The following is a 24482-nucleotide window of genomic DNA, read 5'->3' as shown; positions in this document are numbered from 1 at the left end:
GCAGAGTTGCACCTTGTCCTGCCTAACACCGGCCTCTCCAACATCCCGGAAAAGCTTTAAATAGCCGTGATGGTGTATTATTGGCAACCGAAGCCATACATGTGCGGAAACTAATGGAGGAATTTCCCGCCTCCGCAAAAAAATAATAATCACAAATTCCTCTCAGCGCAGATGAAGTTATTGCTTGTAAGGAACCTTTGGAATGCATGCTTTCATCTCGCTTCGTTGTTCATAATGGATGTTGTCCGAGATGTTTTTTATGAGTTAAAATAACACTATGATTAAGTGGTGTTGGATGCAACTGATTAGAAAAAGGTGTAGTTCCCTGGGCAATATGTTTTTCATCGTGTTCAAGGTGCACATACAAAAGTAATGTGAATGTAATAATCACCTTTTTTGGACTTGGCACCTATTTTCAGTTTGGACGGCCAGGCGATCTGTGTTTGGGTTTCATCCATGATCTGGAAAAGACAGAGAAACTGTTAGCGACAATGATTTTATAAAACAACACTGTTGTGCAATAATAATACAACTAAACAATCTTTTCAAATGACTCCAGGCACAGGCTTCAGAGAACCCAAAGGCAGTTTCAGTATCTTACAGTTATCAGACCAAACAAAACACAAACTTGGATAATAGAGCAGTGCTTTTCAGAGATTGACTGTAGTTTTATCAGTAATTAAATCACTGTCGAGGTCTTTTGCCAGAATGCTCTGAAACACTAGTTCTCAAATCAAATGATGAGCAGAGAAAAGTCTACCAAAAAGAGCTAAACAAAATGCTTTGTAGGGACGTCACGATCACTGTGAGAAGAAATATCACAATTTTACAATTATTCAGAAGTAACAACATCAATATTAAAACAAAAAAAGTACTTTGTTAAAAAAAAAAAAGGCTAAACAGAACATATCTGTCCTTGATGAACCTTGGTGTTACATTCTATTTAGTTAAATCCTTATTTCTCTTTCATTAACATTGGCCAATAGATCATTATTTGTCTTGTATGTGACGAGCTTTATGAAATCAAGCCGTCAGAATGATATCTCAAACAGACAAAATAAAGCACTTTACATTTAGGTTTACGCTTATGTAATATAGAATAAACCGGAGAATAAATTGAACTAAAGTTGTCAATAGTATGTCAAATCAAATACTAATCAACAGTAACCAAACCAGATACTCATTGAATATCTATACAAAAACAAAGACCAAATTTGACCTTGCCTGAACAGTTTTAGAATGATTTTGAGCTAGAATAAGACCACATGGAAACGCAAAGAAAGTACTATTATTTTGTGTTGAAAATGACCGTCTATTGTGTAAAAAAATGATTGTGATATCGAAAATAATATTGGGCATATTCGACTCACAAATAATTCACATATAATGCTTGGAACAAAAAAGACACATTTACGTTTTATTGAGGAAAATCACAACTAATCAAAACTAATCTGCCATTTTTACATTTCACTTTGACAGTAAACATTATTCCCCAACATCCAGATCTGTAGCATCTTGTGAGTTTATGTCTTAAAACGGACTGAAGACTCAACTCTATAAGTATGTGTCGCCATTTAAAACTTCTGAACCGTATAAAGTGTTCTTTTCTGAGCTACAACGGAGATATCCAGACACGAGAGAGATTCCTGCATTTTATCATGTCACAATATCCCCGGCAAAATGTGTTTTCAATTTGTGCTGATCTGCTGCAGAAACCAAAGAATGCACCTCATGTAAAAATAAAGATGCGCTACATAAATCTTATTACTATTATTAACTTCAATGCACAAGTGACGTTAAAACAGCCATCAGCGATTATGACTAGAATAATACATGATGATGAAGGTGGAAAAGTGGTAGCTTTTCTAATCTTAGGCCAGTTTCAATATTTGCCCATTCTGAATAAACCTCTTTCCAGACACAATACCAAAGCTTCTCAACACTCCCACCAGAAACACTACACTGATTACATTTGGCGTGTTCGTGTAATTCAAATTGCCAACAACAATCTATATGAGAGCCTATTGACAAGCACAGTGAAGTCATTATCACGACCCAGTGGACATAAAATCAGCGAGCAGCAAACTGCGCGAGAGGAGCTGTCGGCACCAGCAACAGAGAAGAATGAATCCCATAATCCTGAAAGTTTAGTGTTCTTGACATGGTGAAATGCTGGCAAAAAGAAAAGAAATACAATTCTGGATGCCCTCTCTTAAAGCGAGTTATCTGGCTTTCATACTATCCATGTTTTTACAGACGTCCTGAGGATTCCAGTTTGTTTTAACACTGTCCTGGGGTTTGTGTTTTCAGAGAAGAACAATTGAATTTCTCAACGTTTCTCAGAGTGTCAGCAGCGTGATCAAACATCCAATGACACACAATAACCACTTATTAGCTCTAGATTGCTTAGCTTAGAATGTAAAATCCCAATACTAAAAGCACAACAACCAGAATCAGAATCGTGTTTTTGTCATGGTCAGTGAACAAAATTAGGTACAAAGGTGCAAAAAACATATTTTGTGCTAAAATAACACAGTGAGCACAGTTTAGTCCAGATGTAGACTTGATTTGGCACTGTTTTAGTCCTGGTTTAACCCTGGCTTTGTCCATGTTTAGTTTCTTCCTAGTTTTAATATGGTGCGTTACCAACACATGACTCCAGTCCTGGCATCACTGCACTGGCTTCCAGTTATCCAAAGAATCCAATTTAAAATGTTGCTCATGGTTTTAAAGTCTCTAAATCAGGGGTTTCAAACTCACTTTGGGCCGCGGGCCGAATTTCGACGTTCAGGCCAGGTCACTGGGTGAACATAACTTAACAAATACAAGAAATACCGGTAAATACATTTATATAGCCTAGTAATAGTTTTATGTTGACACTTTTGCAAAAATCTGCAGCAGGTGAAAGACTGAGTCACTATTCATGCAGCAGCAGCAGGAACAGGAACATGGACTTGTGGTATTATTTCTGATATGAAGTGTTATCACAGACATGTTGATATTGCTGAACAAACTCAATATGAGCTCACTATTTTTTATAGTTTAAGCTTATTTTAGTGACAAATTATTCATGTAGTGAATCAAATGAGTGCTCACAGCAGCTGTCATGTTCATACTTTATTACACTCTTGAATGATTTCCTCACAGAGCTGTCATCACAGATTTTGTTTTCGTGTTAGCTCCACTTTTAGCACAGCTCTAACGTCCACAAAACCGTCTCCTTTCTTTCTTCTACGTGTTTCTCAAAACCACAGGTCCTTTTCCTCGCTCAAACCTCTGCTCAAGTCTGTAAAGTGCACAACACATCAGCACTTCTCAGCCCTCTTGCGCTGGCAGCACACACAGCAGCGCAGAGCAGCGTGGGAGAGGGGCAAAGGATTGTGGGACTTGTAGTTCTAGCAATAAAAATGCTAAATATCTATCGGAAATGTACTAATATAAACTAGAAATGTTCGGTGGACCGGATTAAAACGTCTGGGGGGCCGGATGTGGCCCCTGGGCCGCATGTTTGACACCTGTTTGACAGCTAAATTGTTTGGCTCTCTGTTATTTGCGGGAGTTATTGTCCCACCATGTTCCTGCCCGTCCCAGGTCAAAGCTAAAAAGCAGAAGGGACCGAGCTTCTCTGTGGCGGGGCCCAGGCTCTGGAACAGCCTCTGCATGTTAGAGCTGCTGAGACATTAGAGCAGATTAAATCTTTGTCAAAAAAGTGTCTTTTCTCTCTGGCCTTTTGACACGAACTAAGCAGAGTCATGATTGTATTTCACTTGTCTGTACAGCACTTTGGGCTTTTAAAGTCATAAGTGTGCTTTAGTAATAAACTTTGACATTGATCGATTAAGTGACCAACTGACTAAAAGACTACGCCCTAAATAAGTCATTTAATGTAATTAATTTAATTGAATCAGGTACACAAGTTTTCAGATCATTTTTGGACTTGTGGTTGTAATAAATCACAGCAAACGTGATTGTGTTGGACTTTTGAAGTAATTAACAGCCCTGATTAGATCTTCTGATCCACAAAGATTTGCAGAACATTTGCTGATTTTTCTTAGCCAAAACATAACAGAATGAAGCTGATGCTGCATGTGTAAATCATGTGTAAATCAAAAAGGGAAGTGCTTAAACTGCTCCATATGCTCTTCTGGAAATAAGTGTGTTTGGCTTCTTTCTGACAGCCCCACACCTGTGCTGACAGGAGACAGAGAGAGCCCTTCAAGCCTTACCTGTTTCAGCACCACTCCAGCTCACGCCTGGACGGAGCAGGGCCGCCACGGGGCTGTCCAACAAGCCATCATAAGTATTGAGGTTATGGGCAGGTTCACTGTAATACTTCACTACTACTAGGGCTGAAAGATATATTGCAATCAAATTGACAATGCAAATTTAATGATCAACAAGGTTGCAATTATGTAAGTCCTTTTCAAACAACAAAATGAGCTAACTGCTAACTCTGCAGTTTACAGGTCTATAAACATATGGGCTGATAAATAAACACAAAAATCTAAAGCATTTCAGAACATTTCAGTCTTTTCTCAAATGTATATGTTCTCAGACACTTTTAGAATATATCCGACCGACTAGGTTTGATTTACTGACATTGGCTCAATATTAAATTAGCAGATTTGTGCTATTAAAACAAAAACTGCTAATTTAATATTAAGCCAGTGTCAGTAAGTCGGACCCAGTTGGATATACGCAGAGGGACCTGTGCCCGTCTTAGAACAGGTAAATAAATGAAACCAGTCCTGGGGAAAACACACCGAAAGACACTGTGTAAGAGCCTCAAACCTGGGACTAAAGGTCGCAATACGACTTACTAATTTTAATCTTTCAAATAAGGGAATCAAGTAAAATGTTTGGCCTTCTGTGGATAATTCAACATTTACATTTTGTGAGACACTTGAACCACAACTATAGCATTTACAAGCATATTCTAGAACATTGATGGTTTGCAAAATATAAATATATATTTAAAATGTATTTATATCTTCTGGCCCAAAGCATGAAATGGAGAGAGCGAGGGTATAGACATTTAGCAAATGGTCGAGGCTGTGAATCACACCCACAAACGCTGCAGTGGTAGCAATCACACCTTGCAACACCTTAAACCACTGGGAACATACAAAAATGTATAATCTGATTTTTTTTTTTTTTTCTCAATAAATAGTGTGTCCAAATAATCTATTGCAAACTTTCCTTTACAGTTCAGGGAAAATGCACTTTTTCATCACTGGCAGAACATTTTTGGCAAAGATTTCACATTTTCCAACACATTGTCTGATATCTAAGAAACCATTTAAATGCCTTATCTTTATAGAAAGTCATTTGATCAATCATGACTATTACATAACCTGAAGGAACTCTAACGCAATCCGCCCGCCTCTGCCAGTTTCTGTTGTGAATCACACAATTTAGGAATTTTGGAGCGGCGTTTATCAAAGTAAAACCAACGATACAGAAATAAAGACCTAGTAAGTTGGCATTCTGTGGTCATCATCAATTACACAAGAGCCCAGACCCATAACTCTGAGTATGCCTGAAACCAGATGAGATGAGCTGGTTTTATGTGAACCCAGGGCTGATGTAACACAACAAAACATGACTCTGCCACTGTGCCTGAGGAGACTCTTCATCATTCAGGCACAAAAAACACAAAAACAGGCCATGTAGAGCATATGTTTCCTCCTGGCTAGAGAGAGCTGCATTAGTAGTATTGTTGTGGTGTGGTTTTGTGACAATAGAAATCTGGTCATATGTTATATATTTTTGAATGGTATATAGAAAGTATGACATATGTAACCCCATAATGGAGCATTTGATTTGGACAGTTTTGTTGCATTCAATAAACGCTTAACTATAACAACAAAAATCACAATTACAAGTTCAGGACAATGTGCGTTCACTATTGTTCTGGTTTTGTCCTGGTTTGAGAAGGGTTTAGTCCTGGTGAAGGCTTTGATTGGTCCTGTTCTAGTCCTGGGAAAAGTGAAATGCACCAGTATTATTAGAAGGGCCAGGTTTAAGGTCAGTCTCAGGATGCCAAACAGTGTGATAATTGTATTTTCTATCTCCAGACACCACACAGCGTAATGCTCGCCTAACATTTCTCCGAAGGGCTCTTGTTCAGAAAAAACTAGTTTCCTGTCCAACCTTGCTGTTTTTGGCTGCTCTCTGCAGATGGGACTGATTTCTGACAGACCACACACCATTTTAATGGGTGGACGGTGTTTATTTTTATGAACATACCTCTCAAATGGGACGAGATATTTGCACAAATTAGGTTACCTATACATTTAACCATTTCTTCTTTGTGTTACTCCACCCTTTTTAAAATGAATAAATACATACATGCATGTGTCTGTGACCAGTTTCGGAGATCGACCTTGACATGATGATTGCTCTTGGAAATTTGCAGATGTGTCTTAACTCAATAGGAAATGATGGCGGTAATGTCCACACGAGCCCCACACACGTGACGACGGAGCTCTAGCACATTCAGACATAATCAACATGGCACAGGCAGAGGCAGGGCCTGCTTCCTGCTCACTGAGACGCTCCAGCTGTTGTTTCAGCTGGAATGTTTATGCATGTGTTTGGGACGGGGGGGTCGGGGCACAGAGGGGCTTGTTTTGGGGGTGAGGAGTGAGAAGTCTGCCTGAGGTAACTCAGAGCATGAACTGCGTCGATCCACTGGGAATCCATGTCTCAACCCTGAGCGTGCTAACTGAGTGCTATCTAAAGTAGTACGCTTACAATAACACGTAATTATCGATCTAAAAGGTCAGGACTACAATGACCCAGAGTCGACGAAAACAACAATTCAGAGCATTCACAACCTGGCTTCACGGTGGAGAGTTTCTAGTTCAGAGGTTAACAGTTTAACAATTACCAGTAGTGATTCCATATGACCCTTTGTGTGCTATCTTGAGGGCTTAAAATCACCTTATGGAAAATGTACTTTGGAGAGCAACTGGTCACCAACTGCGATGTTTTATTTCAATGGTACAAGGCAAATGGCCCGTGGCAGTTGTCGGTAGCAGAAGCAACAAACACCTTGCACAAGAACAACTGCTTTATCCGGTGGTATCGATGTGACCTACTTATTTCAGCTAAATCTATGCTGAGCCAATGTTCCGCGACAGTTGTCAGTCCAGCACACCCAGCGTCAGGGAAACAAAGAATGCCGCTGCGTAAATCAAATAAATCTCTTCTCTGGACGGAGATCTGAATATGCAGGCGCTTCCAAAATCACGCCTGGCATTACCCCGACCACAACTTCTGGGAACGGACATGGAAGGGGCTTAGGGCAGGACTGGAGAGGTTTCAAAGGCACCTCAGACGTCTTCAAACCAAACTCTTGTGTGGCGTGCAGTTATGGGTTCTACCAGCTCTGTTCCTCAACCAGTCTTTGTGGTTCTCTGGCACGTTTTGGAATTCCACGGTTAAACATTTAAAGAGCAATCATTTGTTCAACACTGTGTCAGGGGAAGAACAGCATCAGCTCAGAAAGGCCTTTGTTTTCAACCGTCTGGAATACTACATTTTGAGGTTTAATACATAGGAAGTAATACAGTAAGCATTACAATGAACTTACTTACTTAAGAAAAAAACAACTAAACATATTAAAGATGAAACAACTTAAGATCAAAACACAGACTAAACCAGGACATTTTGAAACTTCAGCTAAAGCGGCACATTACCAAGGCTAAACAATGACAACACATCACGGCTACGTTAAGTTCTGAATTATATTACACAAGGAAACAATAAAACTAATCTGATTTCAATCTGATCAAATTTAAGAACTAGAGCTGGGCCAAGAACCAAAACAAACTTAAGACAATGATAAAACTTCAAACCCACCATTGATACTATAAGAAAAACATACTTGTGATACTCCAATTATAATCCAAACATTAGAATATTTAATCAATAGAATGTAATTTTTCACACTAAATCACACTAATTTTACCATGTGTCTTTATACAAATTCTAATATAGACCAACGCCACTAAAAAACTGAAAGAAAGGTCAAATTCTGTCCTATTGAAGTCTAATTGTATAAGTTAAAATGTATTAATGTATGGATTGATTTGTATCTGCTATTGATGTTTTTGACCACCCAAACCAAGAGCAAATTATAGATCTAAACCAGGGTTAAACCAGTTAAATTAGTAGCTTCAAAAACAACAACAAAACACATAAAAATAAGACAGAACACAAAGAAATGCCAGTCACTGTTAATGAAATCTGTACAAACCTGGAATCAGTGTCCCACATTTCCCCCAGTTATGGCACCCTCCAGTGGCCCTATACTTCATCACGAGTCCTGCAGTCGTTCATTGACTACTCTCAGACAATGACTCAATCAGATCAACTTAGGCCACGGGGAAAAGAGCAGGGTGGAGCTTCAAATGTTATGTGTCAGAAACTGTAGTTATCTGACACACTACAATCCCATAGTCCGTAACGTCTAAAGTGTGACCTGTAATGAGTTACTGCTCCTGGTGCGAGGAGGACAGTGGGTAACTCCATAAGCATGTACTTTATTAGTCTCTAAGAGCTTGTGCGGTTCACGGCCAAGGGTGTGTTGAGCGGGCAGGAAGCGCTCCAACTAAGAGTTTCCATTTTCGACTACTTCAAGGTATTTTACACACCTCGTCCATTTTCTTTTAGCAGGGCCATTTCACAGTTAAGTTCAGTGTTTGTTTTTCTGCTTTAGTTTAATTGGGCATTCTGCGCTAACCACTAGTATTAGTAATAGAGTTCTACAAATGTAATGGCGGCAATGAAAACATGACTTAAGCAGTTCTTACATACAGACTGCAACTCTCTTGTAACTCTCGTCGATTGTACAACAAACACTTGTACTATAATGTAATTTTAAATCCTATAGACGTACAGTATGTGAAAACAGTAGTATGGCGTTGCCTATTGCCTATGGCGAGATCCAGGCTGTTTTCTCTGTTTGTTCTAATACAGAAGATCAGCGCAAATTCAGATGGAGCTGTGCAACCAGTTTTGTTTAATTCAGTAAAGTGAACTTAATAAAATTGCTTCTTTCATTGATTCTGCAGGGGTCCCTGTTCCTCAGTCCATTTTTATTTTCAAGCAGCCATGTTTGCTTTGATATGGACCATGCGCTTCTCTGATTGGTACATTGGTTTGTCTACCACGCCCAGTTGAACCCAAAGAAACAAGGCCAGGGCCCCCAATGGGTAAGATGGGAAGCAGTTTGGCCCATAGTCTTTAATTATTGTTTAAACAACAAAGACAAATGCAATAGATGAATAAAATTGTATTTTTTTCAGATATTTCATTTTCTGTTTTTTTTTTTTTTTCCTTAAAGAATACACATCAAACACAGAACAGAACACGACCGGAGAGCAAAAAATAAAATTAACACATTAACTGAAAATCCATAGCAACATAATCATGGCACACTTTAATTAAAATAAACCCACTTAAAGCATATAGAGTGTAAAACTCATATTGTGCATTTTGAAAACAGTTACTCTGTTAATATATAATTCAGAAAACATCTCTAATAATTTAACTATACAATTATAACTCATTTTTTCAATCACAATAACAGGGAACTGGAGTTCATAGTTCATGTTTTTATTACTAGATAAATACCACATTCATAAAATCCCCCACTTGATTTTATTCTTTTAATATTGCATTTTGTGTTGTATCTTTGTCGATCTACTATGTATTGTATTGTTTTTATAGTCATTCTGCCTTTGTTTGTCCAATGTCATGTTCATTTTATGTAATAGTTTTTTTCAAAAGCCAGATCCTCCACAGCGCGTTATAATAGAGGAAAAGTGCGCAGTCTTGGCTGGTCAGGCTAACCATGGATTCAGTTAAAAATGTTCAACGTTTACCTCTGCCAAGCCTCACATTAGTCATTTTTGTAGCAAATTATCAGATTACTGTAATTGTAACTGATTGATTTCTATTAAAAAAAGCATCTTTAATAATAAGCCACATCACTTGCCCTGAATCAAAATGGCATAAAAATAATATATATTTGACACATTGAATATCTTGTAGTGTATTTATACTGTAAATGTAAAACTACACGGCCACAGTACACAGTATATCTTATTAAAATCCCACGGAGAGAATCCTTAGGCGCCTGGTTTGCATTACTTGGTTTTGAACACAGACAGTTACAGTTGCCTCTTCTTTGACATTTAACTCCAAACCCAAGAAATAAGCTAGAGCTGCATACTAAAACAAACCACTGTCCATTCATGTATTTCATTATCACCATTAACATACTCAAGGGCCGCCACATTTGCCCAGGAAGCAGGATTTTAAACAAGAATGGACTCACTGGAGGCGCGTCAAACAAGCAGGCAATTTGTGGGATTCCTCTGCAACCGCCACTGACAGAAGACAATTAGGAACAATATTATGAACTCGGAACCTTGTGATGGCATGAGGAGTCTTTACAAGCACAAACCAACTATTATGCGTATCAATTTCAGCTCAGAAATGTGACATACAATCCTGAATTGTTATATTAATGCTTATGGTTATGTTTTAGACATGTATGAAGTTTTTGACCACTAAAGATTGTGGTTCCGTTATGGATTCAAAAGTAAGTCAAGGGGAAGTTGAATTTAGTCAAATTTCACAGTTAGGGAAGAACATGCATTACAATGAAAATATATGATATGAATGTGACAATAAATTATAAAACGTGATAACTTTATGTACTGTTAATGTGTTTACAGTGAGGAATTGGTAAAGTTTATCAAGGAAGTACACAAAATAATAATAATTATCATGATTTATTTTGTCCTATTGATAAAGCATGATTTTTAATTTGGATTTGTCCAATTAAAACAAATAAAAATAACTAATTTCCTGCCCATGAATAAGCCAGACTTTTTCAGATTCATTTAACACAAAATAGTCAGGTTTCTCTTTTCCTTTTCTGAGAGGATTGTCTGAGGACCTCTCAATTAAAAAGACCAAGCTGATGATTATCAATTACAAATGAGTCTCAATTCAAAGGGAGCAGCCTGATAATAGCGAGGTGTACCTGGTAAACCGCCTCCAGCCCACACAACCTTTATGTGTTTTAGAAAGTCATTACCATATGGAGTCTGTGCAGTCCAATAACAATAGTCAGACAATATTATGTCAATCCAACAGAAATGTGTTAAAATGTGTCTTTAAACGTGTTAGTTGAGGTTTAAGTATCAGATAAATGTGACATGCCTGACTAATTAATCCAAAAAGTGCAGAAATAGCCCCATGTATGCATATTTCAAAGTTTACAACATCACTTTTGCTTTTAATCAGCTCTTTTTGTAGCATTTATTTTACTATAAATAATATACTCAATTATAAAAGATCTTATTTCAAGTTAGATTCATTGCCCAACTCTAGGTTGAATATAATAGTACGCTCATTGTTAGGGACGTCATAATATAATTGTATGAACCACAAAATAATAGTTTTTTTTAATTCAATCTATGCTTTTTATCTGGCTGTTTTTGTCATCGAGATTTTGTAAAGCTGGTCACTAACTTGGGGAACTGTAACACTTTAAGAAAACTGAAATGAAACCAAATATTTTACTGTTGATTATGCCATGAACCGTGAATATCGTTAAATGTTAAATGTTTTTGCTCACAATAATCAAAACCCTAAAACTTGACATTGTGACATCCTTACTATGTTACTCTCAAGTTACTAGTAATTATGGACAGTATATCATGGTAGCTAAGATTTTTTCTGCAGTACATGTTTTTATGGTTTGTTGATCTAATAAACACAAATGACAATATCAATTCTCAGCCTTCGTCAACTACAGTTATCTCAAACATTGTGATCTCCCTTAACAAAACTAGAAACATCATCACGTTTATTACAAGCTACAACAAGCACTCGTACTTTCACACAACAGCTGTCCAGATGCCTCGCTTGTACATTATATAACTCTGTTGGGTCAGCTGTGTTACAAATCTGACCCCACAAACACCAATGTCACCGTGTTCCTGTTCCTATTTATTTACATTTGTAACTAAGTGGTGGCTGAAAGGACCCCGCACATCTGCGACACTGTGACGTCCGACCAACTTGAACGCGACCAAAGACAACGCAATCCCAGGTTATTCCAGATCACACGCTCACCTTCTGAAAGAAATCCTCCCCGCCGTTGACTCTACCCTCGGAGGCAGCTGAAACAGAGAAATAATAGCATGAAAAGCGGTTCAATGTTAAGTACACAGAGAATATTAACAGGGTAGAAATGTGCAGTCATTATCCCACAGAATATACAATCTGTTCATTCAGAGCTGTGGATCTCCAATGCTTTGGGTATTGGCTTTGGCTGGGATATTGATACTTCTCGCTTTGCAGAGGAGGGAAAAATGTCCAAAGTCATTTTCCATAATCCCGGAGAGCGGCTCAGGCTTCCGTGTAACAAATTGAAGGATAGCATGAAAATTGCAAGATATTTCGTGTTTTTAATGGATTTATTTGCGCTCGGACCAAACGGTGTCACATTTGCACTTCAGCACTTGTGGATTGATTCTGCCAATTTAGGATTTCAGTTTTCAATTCAAACTCTGAGAGGGTGAAAAGTGCAGGCTTTTGGAAAGTGTAATGGAGAACAAGTTCTACTCCATTTCAAATGTGTTATTTCTTTCATTGAGTTTTTATGTATACATATATTTGACTTGATCCATGACTATTTAATTACCAACATGTTTGAAATAAAGAAATCAATCCATCAAATGTAATGCATTATTCGCAACAAAATAAGCATATATACATTTGTTAGTGTCAGTGTTTGACCAGACAACTGCCTTAAGTAAAAAATGGTGAATCACGATTTGACAATTTAACCAAAATAGCTCAGTGTGTGGTACTAAGAACCAGTACCACACAATACCAATTACAATACCACAATAATAAAAAAGGCACAATACACTGTCACCTTCTACTAAATGTAATAGTACTTTCTTCAAGTTACTGTGGTCTTAGTTCTGATAATGCTCCAGATCGTTCTAAAATTGTTCAGGTTTATAGATAATGTCCGATTAGGCCAGACTGAAATGGACAGGAAAAGATGACGTTCTATGCTAAGCACACAGAAGGTGAAATCTCTACATTTTGGAAAAGCAAATAAAGATGTAGATGGATATTTTCCTGGCATAAGTAACCGTTCTAAGCTCCACTGTGATGATGTAGCAAAACACAGTGTCTGCACCGGAGCTACTTGATGCAAAAGACATACTCGGTGTCCAAGGGGAAAGTCCATGTTTCTGTCATTACAGCGAGCTTTACTGGTGCATTTGTCCAGCGATTAAGAAGATGGATCTGCTGGCGTCTGGGCTCATGTGAGGTAAGAACAGCAGCAGCAGAGACATTGTATGTTTGAGATCAGGAGCTAACTCCAGACTGGTGAGATTAACCCTTTGTACACAAACCACACAAGATTTACCAAGGATTAAAATATACACTACACAGAAGATGGAGTGAGAGGTATTGCCGTCTTACTGAACAGAAGATGCACATGAACGCCGCACCGAACAATCTAAGTAAAAACTATACCGTATTTTCCGGACTATAAGTTTTGGCCGGAGTGCGACTTATACTTATACTTATATATTTATACTTGGGAGTGACTTGTAAGTGATATTATTTGCTATTTTCACACTTGCAACCTTATTCATACTCCAGGGCAACTTATGTTTTTTTCTTCTCTATTATGCATTTTTTGGCTGGTGCAGCATATACTCCGGTGCAACTTATAGTCCAGAAAATACGGTACTTGCTTTTCGATACCATTACCTTAACGGTTCTTTTTTTTGGTACCTGTATTTTTTATGAAGTGTTAATTAATGGCCAGTATTATGCAAAAAATATAGGTTATAGGCAAAAATGCTAGGTCATAATTAAAAACAAACACACAAGCAAATGAACCAGCTGCACAGCGGAGCCTCCCATGAACTGACATTCACTTTGATTGACAATCCTATTTCACTTGAGTTCATATAATATATTAAAAGCAGCGCTGCACAGCACAAGCTTTTGCTCATGCGTTTACCAAGGCAGAAGAAGATGATTATGAAGAAAATCGGATGATATTTTAAGTTTGACTGCATCTTTACACTTTACGCACTGCCCTCTGGATATTTACCACACTACATTTAATTGTGGATTACACTTTTACCTGGACTGAAGAGGATTTGGAGGAAAATTGGACCATATCATCTGTTGAGATTCATCTTTACGCAGGATGTGGATATTATTTAGCACAACATCCCAGACTGTGACTGTGTTTACTGCAGTCTGAGCACCTGCGCTGTTAAATGAGCGCTGTGTATTTATTGGCTCATTGACGTGGACATTGAAAGCCAAGGTGCCAAAAGCTGGCACAGAACGAACGTCACTTTTTCGGCACCAGAATCTACTGGTCTTTTTCTGTGCCCGGCCAATCACAACCTGCCATCTTTGCCTCTCAACCATGCACTTCTGTCTTCTCGCTTTCTTACTGTTGTTACAGAAATGTGTCAACATTTTCCTCACTAACAAAATAGCACCACAGCATTCAAGTAAGAGTACAGTTATTTCAAAATATCATTATACATATTATTACTTCTTAGTACAATGTAGTGGTCCAAGACATTACACAAGAATATAAAGTATTTGGTAAACTACTATTTGAGTTTTTACTTTGAGGCCTAATTTGAAATACTCTCTAATCTTTACATAGAGTAAAGATTTTGTCACATAGACCAGGGGTCCCCAACCACCGGGCCGGGGGCCGGTGCCGGGCCGCACAAAAACTGGAAATAATCTATCAGTGACAGCATCTTCTCCGACGTAACTTTGGCCTGTCCCTCATGACACTAATAAGCTTGTCTGTAGATATATAATGAAAAGCTGTATAGGAAATTGCCAAAGAAATCCATTAAATATAATGGCAGGTATATTATATCTCTGCTCTTGTCCTGCGTGAGAACATAACTGATACGTGCATTATACAGGATACGTCATCGCTGATGCGTCGCATCAAACACGCTGCCCAAAAGTAGACCCAAAAGCGCGCGAAAATGAGTGGGAAAAAAAGCTTTTTTGCATTTTTGCCAAAGGGGAAAAGGCCAAGTGAGGAGCAGACGAGGAGCAGACGAGGAGCAGGCGAAGTGCAGACGAGGAGCAGACGAGGAGCCAGCAGGGATTTTGGAGGACACGTCTCCTGGGCCAGCATTCTGCAACTGCTACGCGATCACCTGTTTTTACTTTTGCAAGAGTTTGAGCGCTACTTCCCGTGCCATGACAGCAACATGACAAAATTGCGGAGCAGACTGGACTTAAACACACTGCGGGTGTCATTGTCTCCCATCACTCCTGATGGGACCATCTCATTGCACAGAAACACGTGCTGGGCCCCCACTGATTCAGCCTGTGGTGTGTAATTTTTATGCACTTATTTTTTCCATATTTATCTGATGAGCTTCCACCAGTCAGAAGAACAGTGAGAGCACGTGTAACTGTACGTTATGTTATGTGCTTTTGGTATGGTACACTTAATAATGTACAAACGCGTCTTTTGAGAACATTTCGCTGAATCGCCTAAGCCCCGCCCACTTCTGCGCAAGTTAACCTGACCGCGACATAACCTGGCACACCGGCCCGTGAAAATAAAACCTAGATTATTCCGGTCCGTGGTGCAAAAAAGGTTGGGGACCCCTGACATAGACCACAGTGCAAACTACTCAAGTAAATGCAACTGAATACAACATATCTCTGCCCAGCACCAATGTTTACTGCACCTCACCTGTGTGTTCTTGTCATTTCAAATATAGTAATAGTGAGAATATACATGATTTTGCTTCAGTCATTCTGCAAAGCCAAAAGAAACTGTGCATCAAACGCATTGCAAAGGAAAATCTAACTTTTTCATCATATTAGTTGTGTCATTTTCTTCTGAATTTATTGACCTACTTCTGACTTCAACACATGTCAGGGAAAAAACAAAGACGTCAAAATTCTCCCTAAACACGCACACGTTACTTTTGGCCTTTGGCTGCTCTGGGGTGCCAACATTTTGAGGCTTGGACATGTGTTACCACTTACACTACTGCCCCATACCAAAACAAAGCCGTGAGTGCCAAAGGGAGAATGAAGCCCTCTGTACACAGGCCCATGAGCAGAAAGTCTGTGAAATTAAACATATCCCAAGACAAATAAATGTTAAGTGCTTAAAATGAGTTTAAACTCAAGCATAATCTTCATCAAATGCCAATGTTTAAACTTTTATCATCTAATCAAAACAACAATGGCCATTCGAATATTGATTAAATCCAAGGACTAAGTGCGTAAAAGAGCCTTTTGATTTAGTAAACAATTGCAGATGACAGTAATGTGGAAAATGTAAATGACATCTTTCTTTCACCAACAAACAACATAGTTTGAATAGTTCTGTGAATGTCTTCCAAACATCTCGTACAAACAATTCCCCGATGTTCTTCAACACACTTTAAACTCTTGATTAACAAATTATCTTCTAATATAATAGTTTTCCAAGCAAATATAATCATGTTTTGGAATTGTTCAGAAATATGAAAATATGTGTTAGCATAATCTCAGTGATGATGTCAGACCCATGAGCAGATGTGGCATCTGTAAACACTGAAGGAGACTGCACGTGTGCAGGTGTGTACCACCACATGTTTAGTATACTTTGTATGTTTTTGCTTATTTAACGAGACAGACACAGTGCACGATATACATTAACCTTAAGAGGTTAAGAGGAGAGGTGCATTTGTGTAGCACAAGTGTCACTTAGTCCCTGAGCAGGCTGATGTTAAAGTGCATCAAATCAAAGACTCAAGGAAAATGAAACTACAAAGCCCAGACCAGAGTCAGAACTCTGACACACGTCCCATGTTGGACAGTCATACTTCCAGACTAAAATGAGTCTGGTGGAATAGTGAAATAAACACTAAACATAGAGGAGTGTGTGTTTGTGTGAAACATAAACACTAAATGTCTGTGAAGAGCTGAGAAGATTCAGATACACAAGAGGGACATCAGGGGACAGTGGGTGCTCTGCTCGGGTCCAGCGGTCAAAATGAATTTAATGTTATGTTTGAAGTGCACTTTATTGTCCCCATAGGGAAATGTGTCCACTGCATTTGACCCATCCCTCAATGTCTCAGGGCAGTGGTCTCTGCGTGCAGCACCTGGAGACCCATCTCCAGATCTTTGTGCTCGGCTTTGTCAGGACCTTTTCTGGAGGTTTTTACCTATGGTGCATGTTTTGTGTTTATGGGGAAGTACCCAGAGGAAACCCACCCAGAAACACGGAGAAACATGCAAACTCCACACAGAAAGGCCCTGTCTGGACCGGCTAGAGTGAGGCTGGAGTGAGGCTGGAGTGAGGCTGGAGTGAGGCTGGAGTGAGGCTGGAGTGAGGCTGGAGTGAGGCTGGAGTGAGGCTAGAGTGAGGCTTGGGTGAGGCTGGAGTGAGGCTGGAGTGAGGCTGGGGTGAGGCTAGAGTGAGGCTGGAGTGAGGCTGGAGTGAGGCTAGAGTGAGGCTTGGGTGAGGCTGGAGTGAGGCTGGAGTGAGGCTGGGGTGAGGCTAGAGTGAGGCTGGAGTGAGGCTGGAGTGAGGCTGGAGTGAGGCTGGAGTGAGGCTGGAGTGAGGCTGGAGTGAGGCTAGAGTGAGGCTTGGGTGAGGCTGGAGTGAGGCTGGAGTGAGGCTGGGGTGAGGCTAGAGTGAGGCTGGAGTGAGGCTGGAGTGAGGCTAGAGTGAGGCTTGGGTGAGGCTGGAGTGAGGCTGGAGTGAGGCTGGGGTGAGGCTAGAGTGAGGCTGGAGTGAGGCTGGAGTGAGGCTGGAGTGAGGCTACAGTGAGGCTGGAGTGAGGCTGGAGTGAGGCTGGAGTGAGGCTAGAGTGAGGCTGGAGTGAGGCTGGAGTGAGGCTAGAGTGAGGCTAGAGTGAGGCTGGAGTGAGGCTAGAGTGAGGCTGGAGTGAGGCTGGAGTGAGGCTGGAGTGAGGCTGGGGTGAGGCTAGAGTGAGGCTGGAGTGAGGCTGGAGTGAGGCTGGAGTGAGGCTACAGTGAGGCTGGAGTGAGGCTGGAGTGAGGCTGGAGTGAGGCTAGAGTGAGGCTGGAGTGAGGCTGGAGTGAGGCTAGAGTGAGGCTAGAGTGAGGCTGGAGTGAGGCTGGAGTGAGGCTGGAGTGAGGCTGGAGTGAGGCTGGAGTGAGGCTAGAGTGAGGCTGGAGTGAGGCTGGAGTGAGGCTGGAGTGAGGCTGGAGTGAGGCTGGAGTGAGGCTGGAGTGAGGCTAGAGTGAGGCTGGAGTGAGGCTGGAGTGAGGCTGGAGTGAGGCTCGAGTGAGGCTAGAGTGATGCTGGAGTGAGGCTGGAGTGAGGCTGGAGTGAGGCTGGGGTGAGGCTGGAGTGAGGCTGGAGTGAGGCTGGAGTGAGGCTGGAGTGATGCTGGAGTGAGGCTGGAGTGAGGCTGGAGTGAGGCTAGAGTGAGGCTGGAGTGAGGCTGGAGTGAGGCTGGAGTGAGGCTAGAGTGAGGCTGGAGTGAGGCTGGAGTGAGGCTGGAGTGAGGCTGGAGTGAGGCTAGAGTGAGGCTGGAGTGAGGCTGGAGTGAGGCTGGAGTGAGGCTAGAGTGAGGCTGGAGTGAGGCTGGAGTGAGGCTGGAGTGAGGCTGGAGTGCTGGAGTGAGGCTGGAGTGAGGCTGGAGTGCTGGAGTGAGGCTAGAGTGAGGCTGGAGTGAGGCTGGAGTGAGGCTGGAGTGAGGCTGGAGTGAGGCTGGAGTGAGGCTGGGGTGAAGCTGGAGTGAGGCTGGGGTGAAGCTGGAGTGAGGCTGGGGTGAGGCTAGAGTGAGGCTGGAGTGAGGCTGGAGTGAGGCTGGAGTGAGGCTGGAGTGAGGCTGGAGTGAGGCTAGAGTGAGGCTGGAGTGAGGCTGGAGTGAGGCTGGAGTGAGGCTAGAGTGAGGCTGGAGTGAGGCTGGAGTGAGGCTGGAGTGAGGCTAGAGTGAGGCTGGAGTGAGGCTGGGGTGAAGCTGGAGTGAGGCTGGAGTGAGGCTGGAGTGAGGCTGGGGTGAAGCTGGAGTGAGGCTGGGGTGAAGCTGGAGTGAGGCTGGAGTGAGGCTGGAGTGAGGCTGGAGTGAGGCTGGAGTGAGGCTGGAGTGAGGCTACAGTGAGGCTACAGTGAGGCTGGAGTGAGGCTGGAGTGAGGCTGGGGTGAAGCTGGAGTGAGGCTGGGGTGAAGCTGGAGTGAGGCTGGGGTGAGGCTAGAGTGAGGCTGGAGTGAGGCTAGAGTGAAGCTGGAGTGAGGATATCAACAAACAATGTAACAAGTACTGCTTTTCATAACATGAATTCATAATTATCATCATTACATTACACATCAATGTAATATCAACGTTGAGTATTTAATAATTTCCAAATCCCTCAAAATATTGTGCTTGTTGTGAACAATATTACATTTAAATTTCCCATGATAATGATGTTATACTGAAGAACATCTCTGATACATTCATATCAGAGATACATAAAATAACTCCTTATATGAAAACTGCCAGTGCAGCCAATTACTGTTACTGTATATAAGTGAGAGCCACTGTTCGAGCCAAGATGGAACAATCTGGTTTTCATTATTGTGTGGAAAGTCTGAGTTTTGGGGAGATTTTGCTGTTTTGACACTGGAGGAATGCAAACACGGTTTACTTCTAATAGTATTGAGTCCACACAACCGTCTAGCAAACAGTTCATAGAGGGACCAAGCCCCATATATTATGGACAAGAACACATGTTTATGAATTGTGTTGATGTTTGGGGAAATGTACACACATTACGCGTGACATACGTGTTTTGAGCAACAGAAAAATGTCCAGTGCAAACACGGGGTTAATCTCTAAATATGAGAAAGCAGCAGAGGAGTGGGTCAGTCTGCTGCTCACACTCTGCCCCAAGTTTAGAACCAGTCACAGCTTTGGCTTCTCATGCGCAATATGTCCTCTGTCCCTCCTCTCTCTCTCCTCTGTTCTTCCTCTGTCCCACCTCTGTCCTTCCTCTGTCTCTCCTCTGTCCCTCCTCTCTCTCTCCTCTGTTCTTCCTCTGTCCCACCTCTGTCCCTCCTCTGTCTCTCCTCTGTCCCTCCTCTGTCTCTCCTCTGTCCCTCCTCTGTCTCTCCTCTGTCTCTCCTCTCTTTCTCCTCTGTTCTTCCTCTGTCCCTCCTCTGTCCCTCCTTTGTCCCTCCTCTGTCCCTCCACGCGTGCTTCTGTCCTTTTTCCTCTTTTTGAGTCTAACTTTTAAACTTGCTCTGCCCCTGAAATCTCATTTAGCAATATAAACATATCTGAAAAATATGAGAGGAGAAGGCGTGTGCATTCGCTTCTTTTCGCTTCATTGATCCCATGTTCTTTTCTTGCAAAATGTGAAACAAAAGTGCAGCAGTACGAGTCAGCACCGTGCAGAAAGCAGTCTGTGAGTGACATTGTGGACCGGCAGTAGTAAAAGTGATAGTGTGTGAGTGCGTCTTCTCCTTGAAATGCCTCATTCACTGTCCATTCTGCACTGTCCCTGTCCCACTGCAGACAGGTGACTGACCTGCCCCGTCTGCACAGCAGAGGGAGAGGAGAGCACTCAGAGCAGTGAGGCTCTGTGTTGTGCCATTTCTTCAGCTTCATGGACAAACCAAAGAAAGACATTCACAGTCTATGAATGACACTGAAAATAAATGTCATTTTGCCTATTTAAACTCTAATTATTACAGTTATTTCACGCTAATATGCGATTATATAGCTGTAATCTGTATTGTTTTAATTTATAATACTTTATCATTTCTCGAGGCTGTGGGGGGCGCACCAGAAAAGGTTTGAGAAGCTCTGCTCTACATACACAGGATTAAAAGTGGCTTAGGTTCGACTAGGAATGAATGGCGGCTGTCAACATTTTAAACAGTTTAAACCATTATAATGAATTAAAACTGAACAGCTGGTTGAATTAGGCTAACCGAAAATAATACACAGGCACAAATATACAGGATACAGGATATGGAAACATAACATTTGGCACTATAAAAACCTTATTATTGCGATCTATAATGTCTTAAAAAAATGAATTTTCATTGCAATAAAAAGACATGGCGTTAGAGTGGATTAGTATAAGGGTTTTCACACTTAACACAAAAAATGATTTAAAAAATGCTGAAAATACTATGCTGTAATTATAAAAAGTGCTATTGAGATTCACAAATGAGATCTGTCAGCTAGAGGTAGGATATGCAAAACTGTAATATTGAGTTTATGATAGAAAAATAGCAGTTTAATGAGCAAATAAAAAAGGTTAGAAGTAGAGGTGCACAAGGGGCACTGACAAAAATGAAAACCGCCATTTATTTTTGAGTACTCCGGTAACGAGTCAGTATTAGTTCAGGTTTAATCATCAGACAAACGTGAATTATCACCCTGTACCATTAATGCAAAGTTTACAACATAACATTTAGTATTTTTTATTTTGAATCAGCTCTTTTTGTAACTATTTATTCAAATTGTGCATATCTTCAAAACAACATCAGAATATTATCAACATTTGGATATACTATATTGCCCATCTCTAGTAATATCTATGTTTTTTTCACTTCTCAACCAAAATCTTGAACAAAAAACAGGCACATTTGACACATTTTGAATAGAAAGCTTAAATTGTGCCCAAATATCATTGAGACAAACCTTCAAACTATTGAGAAACTCTTTTATGTCAATCAGTTCCGTCCTTTACACAAACCCAGGCCATTTTACACGCGTACAACTGGAAGTAAAACAGTTGGGTGACTTGTCGATCTTGGTCAGGGAGTCCTTTATTTTACAATGGGAGCTGCTCTCATCAGTGGAGCTTTAATGCTTGGCTTCAAAGACACTTAGTTCTACAAGTGTATCGCCTTACAGCTGACAGGAGCTGGCAGCAACAGGACGGAATGAGAACAGGCAAATCCAACACACACGCTTTGACTTTGACACGTTTTAGGCACATTGGCAAAAGAACAGGACTCTTAATGGCAAAAAACACTCCTCGACTTCTGGCCGACGATAGAACTGTGCTATCTAATCAGCGTGAGGGGCTGGAAAGGCCGGCAGAGTAAGTAGCTGTCTGCTTTTTGTGAGACCATTTACGCAACTTAAGCTTTCAGCGCTGGCCTTTTTCTATCAGAGTCCTCATATTTCAAATAGTAAAATGAGGAAAACAAGATTATGTTTGAAATGATTTGCTCGAAAGGATCTGCACAAATTGCCCTTCTTTGCAAGGAAATATGGTTGACTTCAAAGTTGGTGGGACACTTTTTTAATTTGATACAAAGGGAAAGACTTAAAGGCGCAATGGACGATTTTTCAGTGATTTGAGAACGCAGGCAGAAGTGCGCATGCGGACTGATACAACACACACGTGCGTTTGTTTATTAGTGCAACGGAGCGCATCACATCTTTCGTCTCCCGTAGATTTCTGTCCACTTCTGCGTCAGCTCGAACTGTCTTTCTCCGTCTTCATTTTGCCCCGTACACTGAGGGAACTATATTATGATAGATCCATGCGCTTAGGCACGCGGAAACGTGGGGAAGAACCGCACGCGGCTGCAGGTGAGCGATAGGTGCGTTTTATGATTGATACGTGGCAGGACAAATGATTTATCCACGCCACGAGGAAATATGATAAACAATTTGCTGAAAAAAATCGTCCATACCACCTTTAATACCATATACAATTATTTTAGTAGTCATCTAGTCATTGATCGTATTTAATTATTATTTCATATCGAACATTAAGGGACAAACAAAACAAAAGACACACAAAAACGAACAAGAGCAGGGCCAGAGGAAAAAACAGATTGGGTCATTTTAGAGATGACAAAATAAATAACAAGGGCATCCCAAGAAAAGAAAGGTTAAGGCACATAAGCTTCTAAATAATAGTCCCATTTAGTCCAGTTTCTTTGAAATGTTATCCATTTCCAGTTTGAGTCCGTATGTGATGTTTTTCCCTGTCGCCAGAAGTATGTTCCAAATGTATCCATTAAGTTGTCCATGGCAGGGGTTTTGAGGCCCAAATACAAAGTTCTGACATTGAGTGGGATGGTGCAGGCTGCGAAATAGACGGAGGCCCGGGGCCCGTAAGCCCTCAAATCACCGGCGGGCCCGGGGTTTGAATTAGGAGGGGGCCCGCCGTGCCCCTGTATCGAAATTCCTCGAAAAAAATCAAGATTTAAGTAGTAATTTGGCCATATATGGGGCATTTTCATCGCTTAAGTTTAGTTTTGACAGACATGCCACTTCGCAGTATTCTCGCTTCTCATTGGCCGAGCGGTGTCCATGATCCAATTTCGATGAAAGCAGGCATCTGATTGGCCGCTGCGTTTGGTTGTGTTCGGCTGTACTGGGAAATGCCCGGTCTAATTTTCCAAGTATCCAAGGGCCCCGCCCCCTTTGGAGTAGCATCGGGGCAATGTATATATGTTTGGAGTTTATTTTGTAGGCTGTGATTTTATATATTCCACAAGATCTCCTTGTGTCAAATGCAGTAAACAGTATTTATTTTGTATCTAAGAAACATTATTATATTAAATTAAACAGTATTTAAAGATCGTGATCTCTGGTTTATAGGATTTCAGTATTTGTGCTCTTCATATCAAATAACAGATAAAAGTACTTTAAATTGTTTTACATGCTAATAACCAGGTTTAAAACAACAAATGTATCTTGTTCTTATGATACCGCGCGCGCTTATGGGCCCCTGAAATTGCTGGGGGGCCCCTAACTTTTTTAGATAGGGTGCCCCCCTGGCCCCTAACTTTGAAAATCTATTTCTCAGCCTGTGGTGGTGTCAAAAACAGACTGCACTGCCTTGATCATTTCCGTACAATATTTATGTGCAATAGGACAGTCCCAGAAGACATAATAATGATGTGCCTCCTGGCAACCACAGTTTCTCCAGCATTCATCCCCTTCCTGCGAGGAGTGAGCACTTTGACATGGTGCTATAAAAAACGGGTCATATGAGATTTTGTGGTCCTTCATTGTGAAGTACACACATTATCAATGAAATAAAGGTTGAATTGTGGAGACGGAAGACTTCAAGACGGAAAATATTCACAAATAAAGTGTATTATTGATGCAAATCCATAATAGTTAATTTTGATTAATTATTCCGCTGTCTTTGTAATGAAGACTTTGTTAGAGTCAGTGTAGTCCAGAGAACAATTACGAAAAATGTGACAAATGTTTTTTTATCGATGGGTTTCAGAATGATGAGAATCTAGTGATTCAAAGTGATTCATACTATAAAAACACAATATTATATATTTTGAATGGGAATAAAGTCCTGAAAATGTTGCCTATAACTGAGCTGAAACATATCTTTAGTGGATCAGTTGTTGCAGCACTAGTTCTCAAGCTTCACATTTTGTTTTTTCAAATGCATTATTTTTTCCTGGT

General features: G+C 40.8%; 1 protein-coding gene across 2 annotated transcripts in view; it reads right to left on the bottom strand.

Moving 5' to 3' along the window:
• Positions 1–24482, bottom strand: part of LOC140351324 (protein bicaudal C homolog 1-B-like) — a 70290-nt gene that overhangs the window by 34815 nt on the left and 10993 nt on the right. For both annotated transcript variants that reach the window (XM_072437126.1, XM_072437127.1), the window contains exons 2-3: positions 12160–12206; positions 392–461 (exon numbers count right to left, since the gene is read on the bottom strand). In XM_072437126.1, coding sequence (XP_072293227.1) covers positions 392–461; positions 12160–12206 — 117 coding nt within the window. The remainder of the gene's footprint in view (positions 1–391; positions 462–12159; positions 12207–24482) is intronic.

The sequence above is a fragment of the Eucyclogobius newberryi genome, unplaced genomic scaffold (genome assembly GCF_026437365.1).
Source record: "Eucyclogobius newberryi isolate DKJ021-1_F unplaced genomic scaffold, fEucNew1.0.hap1 SCAF_8, whole genome shotgun sequence".
Classification (NCBI taxonomy): domain Eukaryota; kingdom Metazoa; phylum Chordata; class Actinopteri; order Gobiiformes; family Gobiidae; genus Eucyclogobius; species Eucyclogobius newberryi.
This window is presented reverse-complemented; position numbering and strand designations above follow the sequence as displayed.